Source organism: Periplaneta americana, chromosome 1, assembly GCF_040183065.1.
Source record: "Periplaneta americana isolate PAMFEO1 chromosome 1, P.americana_PAMFEO1_priV1, whole genome shotgun sequence".
NCBI classification, from domain to species: Eukaryota; Metazoa; Arthropoda; class Insecta; order Blattodea; family Blattidae; genus Periplaneta; species Periplaneta americana.
The window spans coordinates 11282504-11307474 of NC_091117.1; the positions used below are offsets into that span (position 1 = coordinate 11282504).

Genomic DNA, 24971 nt, shown 5'->3' on the forward strand with positions numbered 1-24971 from the left:
AACAAAGCCTGCTAGATGTATTGGAAATATTTACGTTAACAGAAATGACGACTATGATGATCATTGCAGTGTAGCTATATTATAAGTCTGCAAAATAAATTTACCCCTCTTTCTTTTTAATTAGTTTATTTTATGATGTTTTATCAACTGCTGTGGTTATCTATCGTCTGAATAAAATGGTGATGTCAACGAAATGAGTCCAGGATCCAGGGCCGAAAGTTACCCAGCATGGATTGGGGGAAAATCCCAGAAAAAACCTCAACCAGGATTTGAACCCAGGCCTACTCATTTCATGGTCAGCCATGCTGTTACTCCACAGTGGTGGACTTCATCGTCTTCAGATGAAGAAATATTCGATATTGTACACAACATTAACAGACCAATAGTATATAGAAACTGGGTTGATTTCTTTACAAAATATAGAGAAGAAGAGTTCCAGGAATATTTTCGCCTGAATCAAGTTCCAGTCACGGATTTGGCAACAAAGATGCAATGTACTGTAGTTTTATTACGTGTTATCCTTTCAGGCAACTGACAAACTACTAAGTTAATAGTTCTTTAGATTTTATGCAACTTTTATTTTGAACATAAGATTCTGTTAATGTCTAGATTCCCGAATTAATGCCATGCATCACTAGTTCCATCTGCCTGAATCTAGTAGAACTACGTCCTCATTCGTTAAAACCTTTCAGTTCATTAGCAAACTAACAAAACTTTTGAGAAGTCAAGCTTATTGCTTATGGAACAAGTAACTGTAAGGATTGGTAACTAATGAGTCATTGAGACACATGTATAACGATGAGTAACTGCTTTTACTATAAATTCTTGAGTAGTTACTCGATTTCTTATGGATAATAAGATATTTATTACTCAATGATCTGAGAAGAGCAAATTCTCAATAAGACAAAAGTTACTCTCGTTGGAGTAGTTACTTAAAGTTTCGTATGTATAACAAGTTGAGTATTCACTTTTTGCAGAGTATTACCCTATAATTTTTAAGTGACCTCAGGAGGAGACTCGTATCTGAAGAGTAAAGTTTAAAAGTAAAGAAATGGCAGTTTCTATGGAAGTATTACGACATAGAAGAGTATATAAAGAAAAAAAACCTGGAGCATTTTACTGAAAAATTGAGTGACAAATTTCATTTTGAAATATGCACATTTTTCAATTTTTTTTTCAATAACTCAGAAACTAATTCACTCAGAGAAATGAAACTTGAATCATTGTTTATCACACCGTGATTATGTGTACAAGAAATCAAGAATGTAGTTTGAAAAATGTAGAAAATAGACATTTCACATAACTCCCCTTAAGTAGATTATTTACTTATCAAAACGAGTTGTGTACAAGAAATCAAGGATGTAGTTTGAAAAAAGAAATTTCACATAACTCCCCTTAAGTAGATTATTTACTTATCAAAACGAGTTGTGTACAAGAAATCAAGGATGTAGTTTGAAAAAAGAAATTTCACATAACTCCCCTTAAGTAGATTATTTACTTATCAAAACGAGTTGTGTACAAGAAATCAAGAATGTAGTTTGAAAAATGTAGAAAATAGAAATTTCACATAACTCCCCTTAAGTAGATTATTTACTTATCAAAACGAGTTGTGTACAAGAAATCAAGAATGTAGTTTGAAAAATGTAGAAAATAGAAATTTCACATAACTCCCCTTAAGTAGATTATTTACTTATCAAAACGAGTTGTGTACAAGAAATCAAGAATGTAGTTTGAAAAATGTAGAAAATAGAAATTTCACATAACTCCCCTTAAGTAGATTATTTACTTATCAAAACGAGTTGTGTACAAGAAATCAAGAATGTAGTTTGAAAAATGTAGAAAATAGACATTTCACATAACTCCCCTTAAGTAGATTATTTACTTATCAAAACGAGTTGTGTACAAGAAATCAAGAATGTAGTTTGAAAAATGTAGAAAATAGACATTTCACATAACTCCCCTTAAGTAGATTATTTACTTATCAAAACGAGTTGTGTACAAGAAATCAAGAATGTAGTTTGAAAAATGTAGAAAATAGACATTTCACATAACTCCCCTTAAGTAGATTATTTACTTATCAAAACGAGTTGTGTACAAGAAATCAAGAATGTAGTTTGAAAAAAGAAATTTCACATAACTCCCCTTAAGTAGATTATTTACTTATCAAAACGAGTTGTGTACAAGAAATCAAGAATGTAGTTTGAAAAATGTAGAAAATAGAAATTTCACATAACTCCCCTTAAGTAGATTATTTACTTATCAAAACGAGTTGTGTACAAGAAATCAAGAATGTAGTTTGAAAAAAGAAATTTCACATAACTCCCCTTAAGTAGATTATTTACTTATCAAAACGAGTTGTGTACAAGAAATCAAGAATGTAGTTTGAAAAATGTAGAAAATAGAAATTTCACATAACTCCCCTTAAGTAGATTATTTACTTATCAAAACGAGTTGTGTACAAGAAATCAAGAATGTAGTTTGAAAAAAGAAATTTCACATAACTCCCCTTAAGTAGATTATTTACTTATCAAAACGAGTTGTGTACAAGAAATCAAGAATGTAGTTTGAAAAATGTAGAAAATAGAAATTTCACATAACTCCCCTTAAGTAGATTATTTACTTATCAAAACGAGTTGTGTACAAGAAATCAAGAATGTAGTTTGAAAAATGTAGAAAATAGAAATTTCACATAACTCCCCTTAAGTAGATTATTTACTTATCAAAACGAGTTGTGTACAAGAAATCAAGAATGTAGTTTGAAAAATGTAGAAAATAGAAATTTCACATAACTCCCCTTAAGTAGATTATTTACTTATCAAAACGAGTTGTGTACAAGAAATCAAGAATGTAGTTTGAAAAATGTAGAAAATAGAAATTTCACATAACTCCCCTTAAGTAGATTATTTACTTATCAAAACGAGTTGTGTACAAGAAATCAAGAATGTAGTTTGAAAAATGTAGAAAATAGACATTTCACATAACTCCCCTTAAGTAGATTATTTACTTATCAAAACGAGTTGTGTACAAGAAATCAAGAATGTAGTTTGAAAAATGTAGAAAATAGACATTTCACATAACTCCCCTTAAGTAGATTATTTACTTATCAAAACGAGTTGTGTACAAGAAATCAAGAATGTAGTTTGAAAAATGTAGAAAATAGACATTTCACATAACTCCCCTTAAGTAGATTATTTACTTATCAAAACGAGTTTGCTCAGGAATGCATTCTCGGAGAATTAACTCGAATTTTATGCAGTATATCTCATTCTCTCGTCGTTCGAGAAACTGGCCATCAGCTTCTGTTTTGCTCTACAGTAACAGTAGTACCAATAAATTTTTATGTGAATAGATCAGCAAATGATATTACTTCCACCACCAATGTGAAGAAAAAAATTCAACACACTTTGGTAAAATTACTAATTTTTTTTATTGTTAGTAAAAATAACCCAGCTCCCCAAAGGGCCAGGTACACTAGCACCACCTGCACCACCCAAAAAACGTCCCTAGTCTGAAAAGTAACACAGAAACATAGAGAACACTGCGCATGCATGAAGCTGCGCCCTTACATGCCGGCATGAGAAAGCTACCTGTGTCAAGACGAGTGGTTTCACCCTGGCGGTATGAGGTCGGGAAGTACAGCGCCGCCACTTCCGGGTCCAGCTCGTCCACATTCAGGTCGGACAGGTAGATGCCCTCGGACTCCGGGTTGTGACGGATCCGCTTCGTCTTCTTCATGAAGCTGAACATCCCGCTGAGCATCGAGCGCTGGGCCTCTGCCTGGGCAGCTGCAAGAGACATGCACCGCTCCATCAACCCAAGCACCGCCGGCAGGCGCGCATGCTGCACTCATCCTCGTGGTGGGGGGGAGGGGCACTTACCTTCCTGCTGCTTTTCCTCGTCACTGGACGAGATCGGCTCGGGGTCCACTGGCTCCATCTTGCTGAGAGAGGCGCGTGAGCTCTGAGATGTCAGCAGGGGGCGTGGAGGTGGCGAAGGCAGCTCGCCCCACCGCCATGACTGGCCCTGCAGGGACGATTTGCCAGGTCCTTCTTCTTCTGCCGCATCTACTGCCTTTGACTGACGATTCATCTCGAATTCTGTGTCCGACTGCACTGGCGAGCAGGGCCGGGAGTCGTGTGGGCTGTTGACAGTAACAACAGCATCAAGTGAGAATCCTACACTATAAGTCTAGCTGAAAGACAGTGTATGGAAAGACCCAAAAATTACCATACTTTGGAAATTAGTGTTGAATATTTATCATTATGTGGTAAGTAATGAATGAATGAGTGAGTGAGTGAGTGAGTGAGTGAGTGAGTGAGTGAGTGAGTGAGTGAGTGAGTGAGTGAGTGAGTGAGTGAGTGAGTGAAAAAGAAGTGAATGAGTAGTGGCTGACAATAAATACATCATGAAACGAGTGGGTAAATTTACGGAACAAAATAATGAATTACAATAAAATGAGGAAAAAGCTACTAGGTGCTTGTCTTCATTTGACAGCAATGAACAGGATTGCCCAACTGGAATGGATTGGACTGAATGGAATTACATTGACTGACTATACTGACAAGAATGGTTTGGACTGGACTGACTGGAATGAAATGGATTGATTGGACTGGACTGACGGGAATGGAAAGGAGCATACTGACTGAAATGGAACAAACCAACTGAAATGGAATGGATAGACTGAAATGGAACAGATCGACTGAAATGGAATGGGTAGATGAAATGGAACAGATCGACTGAAATGGAATGGATAGACTGAAATGGAACAGATCGACTGAAATGGAATGGATAGACTGAAATGGAACAGATCGACTGAAATGGAATGGATAGACTGAAATGGAACAGATCGACTGAAATGGAATGGGTAGACTGAAATGGAACAGATCGACTGAAATGGGATGGATAGACTGAAATGGAATGGATTGACTGAAATGGAATGGATAGACTGAAATGGAACAGATCAACTGAAATGGAATGGATAGACTGAAATGGAACAGATCGACTGAAATGGAATGGATAAACTGAAATGGAACAGATCGACTGAAATGGAATGGATAGACTGAAATGGAATAGATCGACTGAAATGGAATGGATAGACTGAAATGGAATGGATAGACTGAAATGGAACAGATCGACTGAAATGGAATGGATAGACTGAAATGGAACAGGTCGACTGAAATGGGATGGATTGACTGAAATGGAATGGATAGGCTGAAATGGAACAGATCGACTGAAATGGAATGGATAGACTGAAATGGAATGAACCAACTGAAATGAAATGAACCGACAAATTATAGGAATGGAATGGTCTAAACTGACAGGAAAGGAATGGACTGAACTAACAGAAATGGAAAGGAACAGACTGACTGAAATGGAAGTCTGAAATGGATTGTACTGGAATTGACTAGCTGGAATGGTCTGAAATGAATGAATGACTGTACTAACTGGAGTGAAACTGACTGACGATTGGAATGGACAGAACTGATCTCAGTGAACTGACTTGTTTAGACTGCACTGAATGAATGAATGAATGAATGAATGAATGAATGAATGAATGAATGAATCAGTATTAGTGAATGAAATAACTAAGAAAACAACTAAGTAATAATTGAACAGACAACCAAGTCAATGAAACAACGAATAAATTAGTTGAACGTAACAACTAAACTAATGACTAATGACTGACAGAACAAGTAACTTGACAGTGGAATACATAAATTATTTGGAAGAACAACGAACTAACAACGACAACTGATAAAGGTGACGTGTCCATTCTTTTAAATTTGTATTTTTATTTTCCAGATCTTGCTGAAATGTGACAGTGAAACATGTAACACAAAACACACATGCCACACACCACTAAACATGCACTAATGTTACAAGTCAACAATTGGCCAAATTTTTCAAGACCCGATCACGTAATCATACTGCATGGAACTCTCGTACTATAGTGCCCGCCAAGATAGTCTGGTCTCCAATTATTTTTTTGAGGGGGGATTAAGAAAATATACAACTGCACTTCAGTACAAATACTTAGATTTATTGCAACGTTGCAATTCAGTGCATCTGTGCTACTGTCAATGTCAGAGCTGAGTAAATGTGCAGAAATTTGCTGTGCTGTATGGCATTGGTGTTTGTTATGAAATGTTTTAGTGCAGGGACTAACTTGGTTACAGACACTATTGATCGTTCAAGTTAGTAAATGCAATCTACGCTTCATAATGTTTTCTGTAAATGCTGATATTTTTAATAGCCTGATTATACAGCATTTTTTTTTTGTCAAGAATAAGAGTTTGCATCGGAACCATGGGAAAATAAAACTCTGCCACTTGGAAAACTTGGCCAGAGAAGTTCACGTGCAAAACTCCATTCACAGCATAAATGAAAACATAAGAAATGTTATTTACAAGTGTCCAAGAGTTGTTAAGACCTCGTAGGTGGTGTCGGAGAGGGCGGTGGGAATCCTGCGAACCTCGATACCACGACTGGCAGAAACAATCAAAAGCTCAGATTAAGTTAGATGGAGAGCTAGCCCTATTCATGCTGCAGCTAAAATGTGACTGCAATGAGATACTCAAGTGATTTCCAAAGCTCAGACTAATGCAAAGAAATCTTCACCACATTTCTCCATCTACTGTTTTCGTATACAAAGTGTATCATAACATGTGGAGGACTATTTCAAGAGTGAATTCAAGATCTAAGAGATCTCTGAAATTTCTAGAGAGTTAGGTCTGCTTCAAAATTGCAGCCATTTTCATGTTCCAGCACCTTAAGCAAACTTTACACAGCGGATTCCATTAAAATGTCTACAAAATATGTTTCAGACAGAGGCATCACTTGAAAGGGGTCAAGGTAGGGTAATTGCCCCACCCCAAGCATAAATTGAAATGACGACCCTGGTTTGATATCTCATGAAGGTCCTGGCTGACAGCACTTATTCTTTCATTTACATATGTTGGTTATCTTTCAGAATACGTAGGCTAAGGCTTCATTCTCCCATTTTGGACTAGAAAATATGATTATGATGACAACGATGATCATGGAATACAAAGCAATTATTATTCCCCCCCCCCACCAATTTTCACGTCCTATATTGATAAGCATTCAGTTTCTGTAACACAAAAGTGGTCCTATATTGATAAGCATTCAGTTTCTGTAACACAAAAGTGATGCAAAATCATATTTACTTGCATCTTTTTATTGTTTTTATCCGTAACGGGTACCTAAACTGGTCTTTATTTCATCGTCCTTAATAACCTAAACAATGACTTCATTCACAGCACTGGATTAAAATACAGTATACTGCGATAGTAGGTTGGTAAGTGCTCTATAATAGAGGCGAGGGAAAGTATGAAAAAACGAAGCGTTTGTGCCAAGTTTTTTAAATGCCAGAGAGACTGTTATGCACGTAATGCCCGTGTATTATATATTATTTTTTGCACAATCATACCGTAATTTATATCTTTATTTTAATTATTATATAAATTAGTTATGTATGAATTCTGAACTGAACATTTTTCATTCTTTTAATGGCAATGTGTAATTTTCTAGGTCATCATGTTTTTATATTCTTTTGTTTTAATTGTTGGATACGACTGTCTTTTATGTGTATACATGGTTCAAATAAATAAAAAGCTATTGCAATATACAAAATTTAATTGTAGAAATATTTTGTATGAAAGTTTTGAATTGAAAACATATTATTTTAATGTTAATAAATGAAGTAATAGCTTGTTCTGTCAGAGTGTTTGTTCTTTTTTAATTTACAAGTGACTGTCTCTCAAGTTTGTAGAGTATTTACTTACAGCACTGTTACTGTATTTCCAGTGTTTCTGTAGTAACCATTGAACGTGTTGTATCTTCAAGTTAGACCTACATGGCATGCAACAATGATGGTAAGTATGCAAAAAGAGCATGATTGTGCAAAAAAATTTTTGTGCGAGATCGTGCGTATTTGCTTGGTTTCCACACAAAACCAATATGCGGTAAGTGTGAAATACCACATTCAGTATTCCCAACGTAACACACAACAATTTCCCTCTTCTTACCGCTCAAGCGCCATATTCATTTTACTGCTTTAGGCTTTTAACATATTATTTTTAGAGATGTTTAACATAGTAATAATTATAAATTGGAAACTTACCACTGCAATTTCACCTAAATTGCAATGTTAATTATTGTTTTTAAATATTTGCAAAAATTAAGTAAAATCTACTACTCCACGAAACGTATTGCATTCCTGATGCAAGTAACATTAAGGAAGCCATGAAAATATCAACAAGATTCCAGATCCCGATGTTATTACTGCAATATGTTATATAAATAATATTGTTAAAATATTAAAATGAAAAATAAATCATTACATAACCTTACCGTTTGTTTTAAGTTCGCATTTATAGACTGGGGGGGAAAAAAAAGACAGACGTATATCACGGCCTGCTGGAGTATAGTAAACACAGAAAACATTTTATAGCAACAATGTTGAAGATAGATATTTTGGTATTCCAAAGTTGCCGTCATTAAACAGAAACCAAGATGGAGATTTCATTGCAACTAATTAGAAATTCTTCTTTCAGGTATGTAATAAACGATCTTCGCACAAAATAATGTACGATACACGTGCGGTATGTTTGTTTTCATGTTCTCGGAAATTAAAAAAGCGAAACGTAGTTGAGCTTTTTTAATTTCCGAGAACATGAAAACGTCAACATACCGCTCTTGTAACGCATATTACTATTAAATCACTCTCCATGGCAACCAACACATTGGCAGTAATAAAATTCACACATTCAATTTATAACTTCTTCATAAACAACACATTACAAAGAAAAGGCCTACAATTTCAAATTAAATTTAGATACCTACCAGTAATGGTTAAAATAATGTATATAGCACACGACAGTAAACAGATCTTATGCATTCGTGGAAATTAACACTCTTGGTTTTGCCTCAGGCGCTAAACTTTCCACTTGTGGATAAAATCTAATTTTACTCTCTTGTACTATAAATTAATATTATTTTGAATGCATTCTTGAATGTAATCCCAACATTTTATGATACACTTTATATTTCAGCATCAACTGAAGTGAAAGAAGCACCAAACAGTATCTCACAGCAGCTCTCTAGTTAAAAACTGTAAGTTAGAATTTTCACCCATCACCTCCCTTAACAAACATAACAGTAACTTAAAATAATAGTACATGAAGCAGAAATGGACTATAATCTAAAGATTTATCAATTTTTATACATGCTATTGTTATTGTTTTTGTTTATCATCATCATCATCATCATCATCATCATCTTTCTTCAAGGCTGAGATTTCTCTTCAACAGAACAAAGGAAAACTACAATGATTAAATAATCAATTACGAAAAAAATCCAGGATAATACTGGTTTACAGAACTCCCTCAATTAAAAGACTGGCTCCTCCAAACATAATCCTCTTCTAATGCGCTTAATCATTGCATAGATTTTTTTAACATTCTGAAGCCAGGTTAAACAAATTTCATAATAATTTTCAAGTAAAATTTCAATGTAAAACTACAAATAACACAAAATAAAAGCTTTTATGACAAGAATAACTATTGTGCATAAGTAAAAATAGAATATGAAACTGTAAATTCTTTAAGACAAATATATCTACTGTAAGACAAATAAAAATGAAATGTAGGTGAAGTATCGAACTACAGATCATGGCAAAGTAAAGCTTTTTAAGACATATTTAAAATCAACTTAAGTTTTTACTTCCAGGGGTTTATGTATCTGAGAGTATTATAACCTCAATTTAGTTCATGTCCTCCCATTTGATTGATTTATTCTTCAAATTCCCTTTTACAGCAACAGACACATTCCATTACCTTTGTACTTGGATCGGGTCCTTACACTATGACTTGCTTTGGTACTTTATGCGAAACCGACGTTGACAGGTGAGCCATCCTGCCTCAGCCCATGATAGAGCCAAGTCCCTTCTGTAGATGAGTAACCTGTTAAGACCCAGGGACCCAGAGCCCAAGTCCTTCCAGAATCAGCAACGTAAAACTGATCTGACAGGTGGACCATCCTGCCTCAGTCCCCAATAGAGCTAGATTCCGTCACAGACAATTAGCCTGATAAGCCTCCAGGGCCTGGCACCCCAAGTTCTTTCTATATCAACATCGGAAACCTGCACTACTACCATGACTTTCACCCCAGCCTAGTTTTACTATAGGGTGTCCCTTAAGTCTGGAAGCATAGGCCAAATCTCTGAAATACTGTTTCTTCTTCTTTACAAGCACTTCTGAAGCCAGAGTGATGTCGTCAAGTAAACAGGAATGATATTCCCTGGAATTTAATCGGTTGCACTATGAAAGAGCGCCAATTACACAAAACTTGCGTAAGGAAACTTAATGTCTGCTCGTCTGTTGGCATACTGTTCTCCAACCAGGAGATTAACCGTGAAAGGAATGTGCTTACTATTGCATCATCTATTGGAGCGAAGTAGATAAATAATATTACCGTTATAACCTGTTTAAAAACATGCGCTCTCCTACATATGTTATTTCCTGTATGGAGGGATTAAAAGACCAGGAGATTAACTGTGATCTAATTTTGTAACTAGGGTAGTATAAGTATGTGTGTATCAGTGTTATCGTTTGTGCTTTGAGAGCCAATAGAGATACGTGCACCCACGTGTGTGACCTTATGACATCTTATGACATTAACATTCATTCACAGCATTACCCCGCTGCGTCTCATTCCCCCGAGACTTTCTCCTGGTTGGAGCACAGCACTCGTGGTCCACTGAGCAGTTTGTCTACCACGTCTCTCAATTTTTTATAAGATTTTCCACCCAGCTTTGTGTAATCGACGCTTGTTCAAGGTGCAACCAATTAAATTCGAGGACAACTTCCCTGTGACTGCAGGTGCCCAACAAACAGAATCACTTGAATGCGTTCCTCTTTACTTAACGACATCAGTCTGGCTTTACAAGTACCTGTAAAGAAGAAGAAACTGTATTCCAGAGATTTCGCCTATGGTTCCAGACTTATGGGACACCCTGTATTGCAGATTATATGTGTACTGAGGGGGGAGATGGAGTGTGTTGGTGTAATGATAGACGGAAACAGGAGTATCCAGAAAACCCTCTGCAATGTCTGCTTTGCCCATTAAAAATTCCATCACGACCTGGCCAGGGATCGAACCTGGGCTGTCTGGCTGGAAAACCAACATATGCTAACACTTGAGCCACAGATGCGGTATTTCACAACCTTACAATCAGTTCTTTCTTGCTTATATACTCCACAGCTCCAACTGTATCTTAACCAGCTGTTAGCTTGTCAATACAAAGAACAAATGTTCGAATCCTACAGATTGTTTCAGATATCTTGTTGATCTTACTGAAATATGGACGGTTTCCCCCGACATTCACATTTCCCCTGGCTCCACTGTCGCCATATTATCCTCTCTAAACAGCCTCTGTAGTTGAACATGGACGTTAAATAGAAGTACCCGTACTAGAAAGCCAACTTACCCACATCCAGGGGTGGCTTCTGTGTCACTAAAGAAGTGGAAGTCAGTCTCGGTGGACGCATGCTGTATCCTGGCCAGTTCCCCATCCGTGTCTAGCGGAGAACCAATATCACTGCCTGGAACTGAACTGGCGATCATGGCAGTTCCTAACGACATGGTCATCGGTGTTTTGGAACAGGATTCACAATCCACTGCGGAGCTGTACACAGTGCCCTCTGTATCATTGATCATGATGCCACCAAGATGGCTGCAGGGCTGTCAACAAAACAACTTACAATTACTTACAAATGGCTTTTAGAGAACACCATCGGTCTCTATCCTGAGCAAGATTAATCCAGTTCCTAGCATCGTATCCCACCTCTCTCAAATCTATTTTAATATTACCCTCCCATCTACGTCTTGGCCTCCCCAAAAGTCTTTTTCCCTCCGATCTCCCAACTAACACTCTATATGAATTTCTGGATTCGTCCATATGTGCTACATGCTGTGCCCATCTGGATTTAAAGTTTCTAATTACATCAAGTGAAGAATACAATGCATGCAGTTCTGCGTTGTGTAACTTTCTCCATTCTCCTGTAACTTCATCCCTCTTAGCCCCAAATATTTTCCTAAGTACCGGTACCTTATTCTCGAACACCTTAACCTCTTGTTCCTCTCTCAAAGTGAGAGTCCAAGTTTCACAACTATACACAACAACCAGTAATATAAATGTTTTATAAATTCTAACTTTAATTTTTTTTAAAGCAGACCAGATGACGAAAGCTTCTCAACCGAATAATAACAGGCATTTCCAATATATTTATTTTGCGTTTAATTTCCTCCCGAGTGTCATTTATATTTGTTACTGTTGCTCCAAAGTATTTGAATTTTTCCACCTCTTCGAAGGATAAATTGCCAATTTTTATATTTCCATTTCGTACAATATTCTCGTCACGAGACATAATCATATACTTTGTCTTTTCGAGATTTACTTCCAAACCTGTCTCTTTATTTGCTTCAAGTAAAATTCCCGTATTTTCCCTAATAGTTCGTCGATTTTCTCTTAACATATTCACGTCACCCGTCTAAACAAAACCAATTACACACTATTCATTATAGTTACTGTACATCTCATTTGACCAGGACTACCCCAGTCGATCGGCAAGTTCCACCTGATTAAAACTGTGCACTTCAAATTTCACTTGTTGTTCAATTTATTTCTTAAGCTTGACATTTCATTCTGATTTGGACTAAATTAATTCAAATAACTGATTAAATGGCGATCTTACTCGTGTTAATTGTGTAAGAATGTGCGGCTTACAGCTGTTTCGGTGTTACTCCACACCATCCTCAGACTCTACTAGATCTCGGCGTCATCTCGAACTTCGCTGCCTGTTGTGTGGGTCCGTTCGATTGTTGAAAAGTGTTGAAATGTGATGTCAAATGGTGTGTGTTGAGAATTTGACACCACATTTCAACACTTTTCAACAATCGAACGGACCCACACAACAGGCAGCGAAGTTCGAGATGGAGCCGAGATCTAGTAGGCTCTGAGGATGGTGTGAAGTAACACCGAAACAGCTGTAAGCCGCACATGCTTACATAATTAACACGAGTAAGATCGCCATTTAATCAAATATTCAAGTGTTAAAAGTAGTGTACGAAAGATTCAACATAAATTAATTCCTTAAATTCTTGTTTCTTTAGTCTTGCTGACTGACCTATACGTTCAGAAGTAAATTACTTGTAACCAGAGTCATCACTGCTGTGATTGGTGTATGATTTAAAATTGATTGATAAAACTTTGTAACAAATATTAAAGTGAACATCAAGAGAAATAAAATTTATTTTCTAAAGACAACACTGCAGGTAACAAAGAGGCTAAGTTTAGCCAAAAGAAATGGCTTCATCATTTTTTTTTATCCTTCATATATTGGACTCTGTACACTTAAGTCAATCTTACATTCACAAAAACTTTTGAATGGATGCAACATCACAGATAAGCAGTTGAATTCCTTACTGAAGGGTCACAGCTTGATATTGGAACCTTGTATTACTAAAACGGAAATGTTTAAGTATGGTGACAGAGGATACAAGACCCAGAAGCATCGACAAAAAAACTAGGTCACATCACGCCACTCCACATGGGTGATTCAATAAACAGATTTCCCGGATATGGATAAATAGTCTGTTGTTTGTTTATAGAAATGCAACATACATCTGTAACCACAACCTTCCCCTATTTCTCAACATAAACTTCCAACATGAATCTAGGCCTACTTATCCCAAAGTCACGTCAATTTCTGGAAAATTTCTTTACAAAGAAGGTTATGTCTCAATCAAAGGATATGCTACATAGTTGCTTCAATACATCTAAATTACTGACCTTCCAATTCTCGTCTACCATAACCTATTTCCTTTCTTCCTCCAGAAATAAAATTACTTTAACACGCACACACACATTCATCACAAACAAGTCTATTCTTCTCATGTCAAAGAGATTACCAAACATTCTCAGACAGAGGATGTAAATTCTCAGAAAGTTGAAGGTAGTCTGACGTCAAGCTGTCAACAACAGCTTAAGAGTTTGCTATCAGAAACGAGCATTCAGATTCACTTATTACAAAAGATTTTAACGTGTCTATCTGCCTACAGCTGAGCCCAAGCAAACGCATCTTGGCAACCAGCAGCAGGTTCCCCCCTCCCCCCCCCCTGCTACCATCACTGTTTGCATCTGCGAACTCACTGCACTTTGCAAGATTAATTTTTTTATAGGGTTATTTTACGACGCTTTATCAACATCTACGTCATTTAGCATCTGAATGAAATGAAGGTGATAATGCCGGTGAAATGAGTCCGGGGTCCAGCACCGAAAGTTACCCAGCATTTGCTCATATTGGGTTGAGGGAAAACCCCGGAAAAAACCTCAACCAGGTAACTTTCCCCGACCAGGATTCGAACCCGGGCCACCTGGTTTCGCGGCCAGACGCGCTGACTGTTACTCCACAGGTGTGGCCTGCAAGATTAAAACTTACGTATTCTATTATATAATAACATTTGGTATTCACCCTCCACACAGTAGCTGCTGGAAGTGTTGCCCATCTAGGATCACAGAAACTGTTTCACTAAATCTATTCATTAACTTTAGTACCGGTATTGTTTTTCTACATGGAACTGGGCTGTGAGGAAATTTGAGTCTCAAGTTTTCCCTTGTTCTGCCACAAATAAATGTCTACTTTTCAAAAATGTATTGCGCCTAAATTAACCTAGATATAATGAATTTCTCAACGTTAAAATATTGTCTTAAGCGGACACTATACTGAAATTTCCAAGTTCTATATATTTAAGGGGTCACAACAGTGAAATCAATAACTATCATACTTATGAAGTTAGATTGACTAAATTTTGAGTCCACACCTATGGAGTAACGGTCAGCGCATCTGGCCGCGAAACCAGGTGCCCCGGGTTCGATTCCCAGCCGGGGCAAGTTACCTGGTTGAGGTTTTCTCCGGGGTTTTCCCTTAACCTTAGCTTATTTTACGACGCTGTATCAACATCTCAGGTTGTTTAGCATTTGAATGAAACGAAGGTGATAATGCCGGTGAAATGAGTCTGGGATCCAGCACCGATAGTTACCCAACATTTGCTCATATTGGGTTGAGGAAAAACCCCAGAAAAGAATCAACCAGGTAACTTGCCCCGACCGGGAATCAAATTCAGGCCACTTGGTTCCGCAGCCAGACCCGCTAGCCGTTACTCCACAGGTGTGGACCAACTCAATAGTAATGTTTGTTCCAATGTATATAAAGAATCATATAAGTGAATATCAGCTAAAAATAATATAAATTATGTGCAAGGGACTTTTTATATCTAAGAGTGAATTTTCTCATCCTGCGTATTGGTAACTAGACAAACCTGCATTTTACAGACGATGCGAAATGCAGCTGCTCACATCGCATTCACCAGCCTGTCCGATAAGGTTACAATGTTGACCTGTGTTAACGTGCTGTGATAGCGCAATGGTTAACATGCTGGATTGTCCGGGTTCAAATCACCGGCTCTGGATACATACGTTTTTGTCATAATCTACCTGTATTTCGAGAACATTCTAAAAAAGCATGTTTTCTGTCCGAATGCATAGAACATTCTAGACATTGAATTTGCCTATAAATAGGTAGTTCCGACCACTCATGCTCAGTGCGGTATGTAGCAGTCAATTCGGCCGAAAGTTATACGATGCAGCGGACTGTGTTTATGGTATAGTCTTTAAAAACGCCGGTACTGCATAACTTCTCACTCCGCAGGATGAGAAGATTCACCCGGTATAAAACGATACAATATTTTATTAAGAATATTAATAAAATGCAAACCACTTATCATAGAGGGATGAAATGTTGTACATGTGTTATTATTAACCAGATACACCAGTGATAAAAGTATTGTGAATTTAGCTTTAAAATCGTGCAAGTTAGTAATTTCAGTTTAGTGTCCCTTAACAAAGTCCAGGAGGACATAGGCAGAAAACAGGTCTGGGAAAAGATGGATTGTAGATGTGGAAAAGGACATAAGAAAATGGAAAATTAAGGCTACCTTCAGGGATGAACAGACTTAAATTATTCGGTTTTAAAGGTTCTGGAGTCAAAAAGTGGATTAAATGTCAAGCACAGGAACGCCATTTCGTAACTTCAATTAAGAAACACGCCAAACGAATTATCTTTGCACCAAAAACGGATGCTCCCTGGAACAAATTATCGTATTCTATAATTGTTTGATGCAACAGAAGCCAGAATTCTTGCGAAAGATGTTATTGCTAAAGCACTACGAAATGGCATTCCTGTCAGCGTATTCCGAATCTCACCGGACCGGTGGACAACAATGACGTCACGCTGCAGCGAAATAGGAATAAAACTGCTGGAAGGATCGATGGTTGTCATGGCGACTGTATAAGTTGTTGTCTATGCTATGCTAGCAAAATTTTGTGAAATTTCCTTTCTGGAGTCAAAAAGTGGATTAAATGTTAAGCACAGGAACGCCATTCTGTAACTTCAATTAATAAACGAATTATCTTTGCACCAAAAACGGATGCTCCCTGGACCAAATTATCGTATTCTATAATTGTTTGAATGCAACAGAAGCCAGAAGTCTTGCTAAACATGTTATTGCTAAAGCACTACAAAATGGCGTTCCTGTCAGTGTATTCCGAATCTCACCGGACTGGTGGACAACAATGACGCCACGCTGCAGCGAAATAGGAACAAAACTGCTGGAAGGATCGATGGCTGTCATGGCGACTGTATAAGTTGTTGTCTGTGCTACGCTAGCAAAATTTTGTGAAATTTCCGTACTGCCATCTCATTCAAAGAAAAGACAGCATAAACAATTTATTTCTTGAACCGGTAGTAATAACTGGTCCGTTGACATGTTCGCTCATAAGCCATTAACATATTGTTTTTACGTTGTGCTCTTTACAAACAATACAGCAGAACACACCGCCATGACACAACAGTGCACGATGTCATTCGTCTGCTAATTCCCGCCCTATACAAGAACCAATCAGATTCACTGATGGCGGCAGATGGAGACTGCCACCACCTCTGCAAGCTGATGGCACCGGTGAAGCATCAGTGACTCCATCGGTGAAATTTGGAACACCGTGATGCCATCAGATTGCTCAGCGCTGAGATTCGGAATACGCTCTGTGCTTATCAATAAGAACAAGCTCTACACTAACCTCTTGTGAAGATGATCCATCATCAGTCTGTGTGTTGAGATCTTCAATCTGGAATATGCCTTGCTCTGGCACGTCGTCAGCTGCGGAACTCTTCCCAGCTCCATTTCCATCATTTGATTCTGGTTGAGTATTTGAGCCTACACCATTCTTCCTCTGACCTGCCCCCTTCTTCTTCATCAGAGACTTCCTGCGTCTCTTCCGCTTCCCTCCAGAATTAGGCTTCAAGAGATCGTCGTTTCCTGGGGCAGAATTCTCTTTCCCCGAGTCTTTCCGCACCAGACTTTGTTCCTGATTTTCTTCTGAAGCATTCTGAATATCCAGAGCATCATCTACTAACAGGCCCTCATCATTCCTCATAGCAGGAACATCATCCTCAACAATCAGAGAGATTGGTCGGAAATCAGCTGCAACAATACTAATTCGACGCACTTTCTCGGACTTGTTGTTGTCACTGTTAACTGTTTCCGCACAGAACGTCTTTGGAACAGAAGCACCAGAGGTTACGACCACAGGTTGTTCTGCAGTGTTTTCTTGACTAGAATCTTCAGGTTTTGGTTCTTCGTATCTGCTGTTGTTCTTGTGCTGTTGTGGGCGGTCTAATACATCCACGTTCTGTTCATGCCAGTCGACATTGCTGATTTCTGTGACGGTTGCACCTCCTCCATGGAAATGGGAGATAAAATCGTCGTCAGGGATCGGAGAGCAGGCAAGGTGTGATGGAATGTCTTCATCATCGCCTAGTTCGCTAGGAGTCACTTCTTCCACAAAGAATGCCTCGCCTGACTCTCCAAGCTTCATGTGAATGTCAAGTGCTTCGCCATTAATTTCTATGTCCACCTGTGAACAACACAAAAAAAGAGATTTTTGGTTTACACCACATAAAAGCAATGCATAGCAACTTAAGGGGAGAGGATGATATATTTTGGTGAAAAATGAGTAAATTAAAAAAAAAAAAAAAAAAAAGAATTCTTTAAAATACTCTGTGATATGTGTGGAATGCATAGCATAACATTTTGTGGGTATTTGTGCCCTTATCGGGTGTTGAGTAGCCATTTTAAAACTTCCTGCGTTATGGATTTTTAAATCACTCGCCCACTTTTATTGTTGTTTCCGGTAAATTAAATTTTCAAAAAAAAAAATTCTTTAAAATACCCTTTGATATGTGTGGAATGCAGTGCATAACATTTTGTAGATATTTGTGCCCTTATCGGATGTTGAGACGTCATTTTTAAACTTCCTGCGCTATGGATTTTTAAATCACACGCCAGCTTTTATCGGTTTCCAGTAACTTCATTTTTTTTTTGCTACATTGCCAGACCAAAATGAATATAATTTCTGAACTATTAAAGATACATGCATGAAATTTAGAACACACATTCTTTATACTATTAGGAACCCTTTCTCTGTAACAGAGTTTTGTTAATTGATTTCATTTTAAAAACACGTCCGTTTATTTGCAAGAAAGGAAATCAGAAAATTGTTATTAAATTTTAATTGTTTATTTTACAAACGTAGGGACTAATATCAAAATTCTGTTACAGACAGTTTGTAGATCATGCTTTTGCAAATACATTGCACAAAACTATTTGAATCTATCTTTAAAAACGGTTTAGATATATCGGTTTTAGTACAATCCTGCATTGGGTATATATATATATATATATATATATATATATATATATATATATATATTTTTTTTTTTTTCAAATTTGGGCCCCCAAATAATTTTTTTGCAAAATATTTTTATTTGGTTGAGTTGCCACAGCTATGAGCTCTCTATATACAAAAAATTAATATTTTACACCAAATAGGAAAAAGTTTTAAAAAATACCATCCTCTCCCCTTAACAGTCTACTGAAAATTACTCGTATGCACCACATATGTCAGATTGATATCCTGAAATACACAAGTTCTTAAGCGAATGAGCTACCAAATCATAAGAATTGCAACAATAACGTAACTTTAAAGCTAAAATCCCTTTTTAATATATTTTCGACAAACAACCATGTTTTATTAGATGGTCGGTAGGATAGAGTGAATATTATTAAACAGACATCAGTGATATAATATGTATATGGTTCCGCTATGGCGATCATCGCGAGTGAACGTCAGCTGAGCTGTTTTCCTTACAGCGAACATCGTCGTCTTTTCTATCGAAAGGATTACGCCATCAGAAAGTTAGATAGCACAAACTAAGTTTGGAGGCAAAAATTCTGCTGAATCATTAGCATTCGAGGTTGGAGACAAGTTTGAGGCTTATTTTTGTAGTGAAGACTTAAGAGCTAAATGGTATGTGAGCTACATTGTTCTATTTATGCCATTTTAAATACAGACGTACATATATTTATATTATTTTCCGAGCGAGTTTTCTGTGTCAAAATTAATTACATCGTTCGTTCTAAATTACAGTGGTTACAATATTCAAGCTTATGTCCAAGTTATTCAACTTAAAACTAGTTCTAAAACACACTTCATTAGGATTTTAAAATGATCAAGTAATTGGTTATATTAATCGTCGTTATTAAAGGTTGGAATTTCGGGGAAGATATTCCTTTGATACTTTATATATACGTCCCTGCTTTAACAACACTAAATTCAGTTTTTTTTTTTCATAAACACTGTCTTTAAAAATAGATAATTTAATTACTCTTTCTATAATGTATTGCAGTATACATAGAACTAACCTTTGTTGAAATACAATATTTCACCAATCTTGAATACAATTTCATCACTTCCACATTTCATTTTTGTGGATATCTTTGTATTTTTTGAACTCGTTTCGTACAGACAGGATGATTAGAGACATGGTTAATTAAAGTTCAACATTTATTTATGAGAAATTGCTAAATACACGATGTTTTGCAGCCATATTTTTATATCATCATTCGTTTGTTTTCTAAATGAACTACAATCACAGTCATTTATACAGATATAATTTCGCAGCAACACATTTTCGGACGTGAACAACAATATTTTGAGAATTAATCACAGTCTAGTATATACAGTCATGAAGCTTGAGTTTTGAGGGTACTAGGAACAATAGGCTATGCAGGTACTATTTCGCATTGTCTGTAATGAGGCGATAGTAGCGATCCTAGTGGTTAGCAACTACCTATGGATGCATATTTACTACGTATTGAGCTTCGTGACTGTATATACTAGAGAACTAGACTGTGCTACAATCATCGCTGTCAATTTGAAGCCAAGTCAATCCAAAGCGATAAACGCTAGCGCAGATCGCTGCAACACGCGCTGGACGTTTGTAAAGAAACCAGCTTCATTTATTTACATGTAGAGCTAATCGAGCGGCGTTGTTAACTCGGCGATGATCGCCATAGCGGAACCATAGCTATAGTAGGTATTCATACAAACAAGAAAACAAAGTCTAATAAAGTTGTAAAATTAGTATCTTCCGAGATATATGAATAGATGTATCATGTGACTTCAGTATTAAAAAAATAAATATTCTTAGAGGTGATACGAAAGTGAACAAATTCTAATAAACATGGGTTCTTTAATTAAACGTTGTACGAAACCAGCGCTTTGAAAGTCTTATTGTAAGAACAGCATGTCTTCTAATGTACTATAGATACTAGGAAATTTTATGTTTCTTCTGGAATTAATGATGTTTTGTTTAGTTTTTTCAATTATTTCTAATTGTGCTCTTTCTTATTCTTTTTCTTCTCCATTGTTTTATTTTTTTTTTTTTTCCATTATAACAACAATTTTCTGGTAAGCTTTGTCTTCTAGGCAGCCTTCAGTTGGAGGAAGCTGAATAAAATTTATTCGAAAAAAAAAAATACAGCATCATATTATCGAAAATGCAGTAAACAAAAGAGTAGCAAGCTGAGCAGTTATTTAGTCTCTACAGCAAAGAGTATACCCCAATAAGAAACTATACTAGGAAAGGGTTCACATTAGAAGATATACTATTCTTACAAAGTACCAATTTCAAAGCCTTGTTTCGTAATCTAACACGAAACAGAAATACACTGTTTCATTATAAATTATATCAGATACCATAACTTTTAAGAAAGTGAATATTTAAATCTCCTTCATTTGTCCGCAATAAATTAATGTCCATTCTAACACGCATCCTCCTGCAAACAGAATTTCATTCGCATTATCCGTTTAAAATCTACAGATATAAACATTTTATCTTAAACACCCTGTATGAAATACTTCCGCACTCGCATGGTTCACAGCTCTTTCCCTCAATATTTTTATAGTAGTGATGACAGTAAGTCTAAGCTGAAGGTAAATAAGATGATAACGATGATACATATTTCAGCATTATAAGGCATTTCTTTTCACATATAGAGGCATATCTCTCAACGTACAATATGTACCTATATACATGAAAATGTCTAAAGTTAGTAGAAATTTAAATTCTTCTCCTTAAGCCAGTCTACAGGACTGTTGAACTCGGTATTCCTCACCACACGTTAGTGCAGCCTTCGAAGGTCCTGCGCATGTGTGATGACAGATTTTTGGCAGCCTTTAGCATCTGGCAGCAGCACCTGTATGCAGAATGTGATTCTGCAAGATTTGTCGGTGCTTTCTTGATATAATATTTATATACTTTGATTTAGATTAAGATAGAACAGAAAAACGCAGTGGAAATATTTAATTTCCGTTAATAAATTTAAGCAGACTGTCTCGCAGCTGAAAATGTGCACATGAAATTAAGTTCACAATCACATAATTACAACGAAAATAAAAGCTTCCCATTCGAGTACTTACTTAGCATTTTAATATTCACCTAAATAACTCCATGTAAAATACGCCCTTCTACTGCAGATTTATAAAATATTATGAGTCATACGAATTTATACAAAAGTGTGAAATTATGCGCAAAATAAAATAGTGAAAATCTGTCTTTGGGTGCAGTGCCATACATTATCTACGAGTGAATTTATCAGGGAAAGATGTACATGAAATATAATTTTAGTACTAGTCTGTCTCTGTACAGCGATTTCTACTAAACTATTGGACGGATTTAGTTCATATTCAGTATCTACGAGTCAATTTATCAGGGAATGATGTACATGAAATATAATTTTAGTACTAGTCTGTCTGTGTACAGCAATTTCTTTCTGCTAAACTATTGGACGGATTTTGTTCATATTCAGTATCTACGAGTCAATTTATCAGGGAATGATGTACATGAAATATAATAATTTTAGTACTAGTCTGTCTGTGTACAGCGATTTCTACTAAACTATTGGACGGATTTTGTTCATATTCAGTATCTACGAGTCAATTTATCAGGGAATGATGTACATGAAATATAATAATTTCAGTACTAGTCTGTCTGTGTACAGCGATTTCTACTAAACTATTGGATGGATTTTATTTATATTCAGTATCTACGAGTCAATTTATCGGGGAATGATGTACATGAAATATAATAATTTTAGTACTAGTATGTCTGTGATACAACATTCTACATTTTCATTATTAAATATGCTGAAAATAAATTATTTCAATATAATTACCATTATTTTAATACTATGCATGTATTTAATTAGTTTTAATTATGTTTGTTGTAGGTATATGGCAAAAAACACGTTCTCTGCTTCATATCATCGTAATCCAGGATGTGATCGAATAAACTGCACACAGCAATCTCAGAAGCAGCTGCGCACATCTGCTTCGCACATGGGTGTGCTGCAGTGTTGAATGTCTCTTCTCACATGTACAAAGGCATGTCACACATCCACTTGGGTATACTAGGAGGAGTAGTAAACAGTGATGCAATTTGGCAGAGCTCAGCTCTGATTCACCAAATTTAGAAGCTCGCCCGAAAAGCTCTAGGGGTAGGAGGCGGACAGCGGGCTGCCTTCTGAGTCAACACTCGAAGCTGGACAACACAATAAGCGTTGCGCCATCACAGACTCCCATATTTAAATAACAGAGGCATAGACACGTCGTAAAAATATCTGTATAAGCGTATCGAAAACAGTCAAACAATTTGGACTGAAGCTTTTCCATATTCTAGCAATAACTGAAGTATTTAAATAAATACCACGTATAAACATGAAACCGTGTATAGTTTTTATACTAGACTTATGCAGAGTTGAGACAGAAAACTTTACTAATAAACCGTGAATAAGCTATGGACGTATAAACAGCCTGTAACTATACAATGGGAAATGTTTTGCAGTAGTTATATATACGAAATCCCTTGTTTAAGCGACGAGACGATAAAAGTCACCCTCGGCTCTCTTTTTGCGCATGCGCCATCGGTGTAGTATTTCCGCTTCCGGTGTGATGCTGGGCCTCGTTGTAAGCATAAAAATTGTTTTATTACCGCATTCTAGATTCACCTTCGTCACGATCATATATTAATTTACATTTCGGTGATACAAGTTACGTAATTATAATAATAGTGCATTGCTAGATTTCACAATTATTACTCCAGCTCCTGTTATCCAAGTCAAACGTTATTTTCGTATAATTGTATTCCAGAATATTTCCTCATAAGTCTTGATAGGCTATATGTATTAAGAGTTAATTTTTTGTGGTAGTATTGATATTAAACTTGGCTAACACAATATTCCATCTACAACTTCAGAGGGGCGGCAAGAACTAGCGCTGAGGTAGTTCTGGATATTTCAACTGTAAACCAACTTACGAATCTCGTGATATGCAAATAAATATCACCAAACGTAGGTGCCAACTTCAGAGGGGCTGCAAGACACTTTGTGTCCAAATTTATAAAACCAGGGGCAACACATCCAGTAAAATTAAGAGTGATCTCAACCTTGTTAACAATTCGAAGAGATATTCCTATGTAAATAAAGCGGCGAAACTAGCGCTGAAGTAGTTCTGGTGATTTCGGAAGTGAAAATTGTTGAATTTATAAGGGTTTCTTTTTATGTAGATACAGTTGATCGTATATGCATCATAGACAAATATATGCATGGCGTAACAAAACCCTAAACTAACCAAATCTAACCTGTCACAGATTCGTATATGCAATATGTATATAAGCGGGGAACTACTTCAGCACTAGTTTAGCCAAAAATTGAATTAATTTGTTTGAAAGATGAAGTAGGTTATAGGTCAAAGATTATTATTTGAACTCTATAGAGAGTAGTGGTTTGGTTCGACTGGAACATCTCGGAAAAAAGAAGATATATATTATTATTATTATTATTATTATTATTATTACCGGTATAGACCTATATTCATTATTATTTATTATTCCACAGTTGAGTAACAAAATGGACAAGGAACCATCCAAAAGAACAAATCGGGACACCCTTAGAACAATAGCATTTTAAATATCATGGTAAATTAGGAAACATACCACTAACTTTATCAGTTCCTGTAGGCCCTAAATGTTTTTATCCATCTAAACCACTGATAGAGGAGGTCAGCTGTCGAACATGTTAGTAAAGCAATTCACAATGCCGCTATCGTTCCTGAATTTGAGATCGGTGAATCTTCACCCATGCAACAGAGTGACTCCACTTCTCTATCCATGATCCACATTTTTGTAGTTCAGTTCAAATCTATGAACTATTGGGATCGAACAGTAATGGTCCTAAGACTTACCAAGCGGAAATAACACAGAGCTAACAGTTAATTAACAGTGTATGGTAATTATGTAGTAATAATCGGCCAGGCCTCCATATTCCCGCAATAGAGGTCCAGGGCACCTTCGTTATCATATGTATTTTCTTTTATTAAATTTCGTTTGTATATGTATGATTAACTTGTCATCCAGTATCCACTTTACACCCTG

The 24971-nt window shown here is 36.5% G+C and overlaps 2 protein-coding genes across 6 annotated transcripts in view; both read right to left on the bottom strand.

Moving 5' to 3' along the window:
• Positions 1-24971, bottom strand: part of CaBP1 (Protein disulfide-isomerase A6 homolog CaBP1) — a 386104-nt gene that overhangs the window by 187293 nt on the left and 173840 nt on the right. The gene's annotated exons all lie outside the window — the stretch shown is intronic.
• The window catches only part of Lpin (phosphatidate phosphatase LPIN), a 114442-nt gene that overhangs the window by 31407 nt on the left and 58064 nt on the right, over positions 1-24971 (bottom strand). For 3 of the 5 annotated variants that reach the window (XM_069835970.1, XM_069835801.1, XM_069836059.1), the window contains exons 3-7: positions 17219-18055; positions 11510-11763; positions 6408-6485; positions 3879-4141; positions 3588-3785 (exon numbers count right to left, since the gene is read on the bottom strand). In XM_069835970.1, the coding sequence (XP_069692071.1) occupies positions 3588-3785; positions 3879-4141; positions 6408-6485; positions 11510-11763; positions 17219-18055 (1630 nt within the window). The remainder of the gene's footprint in view (positions 1-3587; positions 3786-3878; positions 4142-6407; positions 6486-11509; positions 11764-17218; positions 18056-24971) is intronic. The other 2 variants (XM_069835876.1, XM_069836143.1) reach the window with 2 other exon arrangements.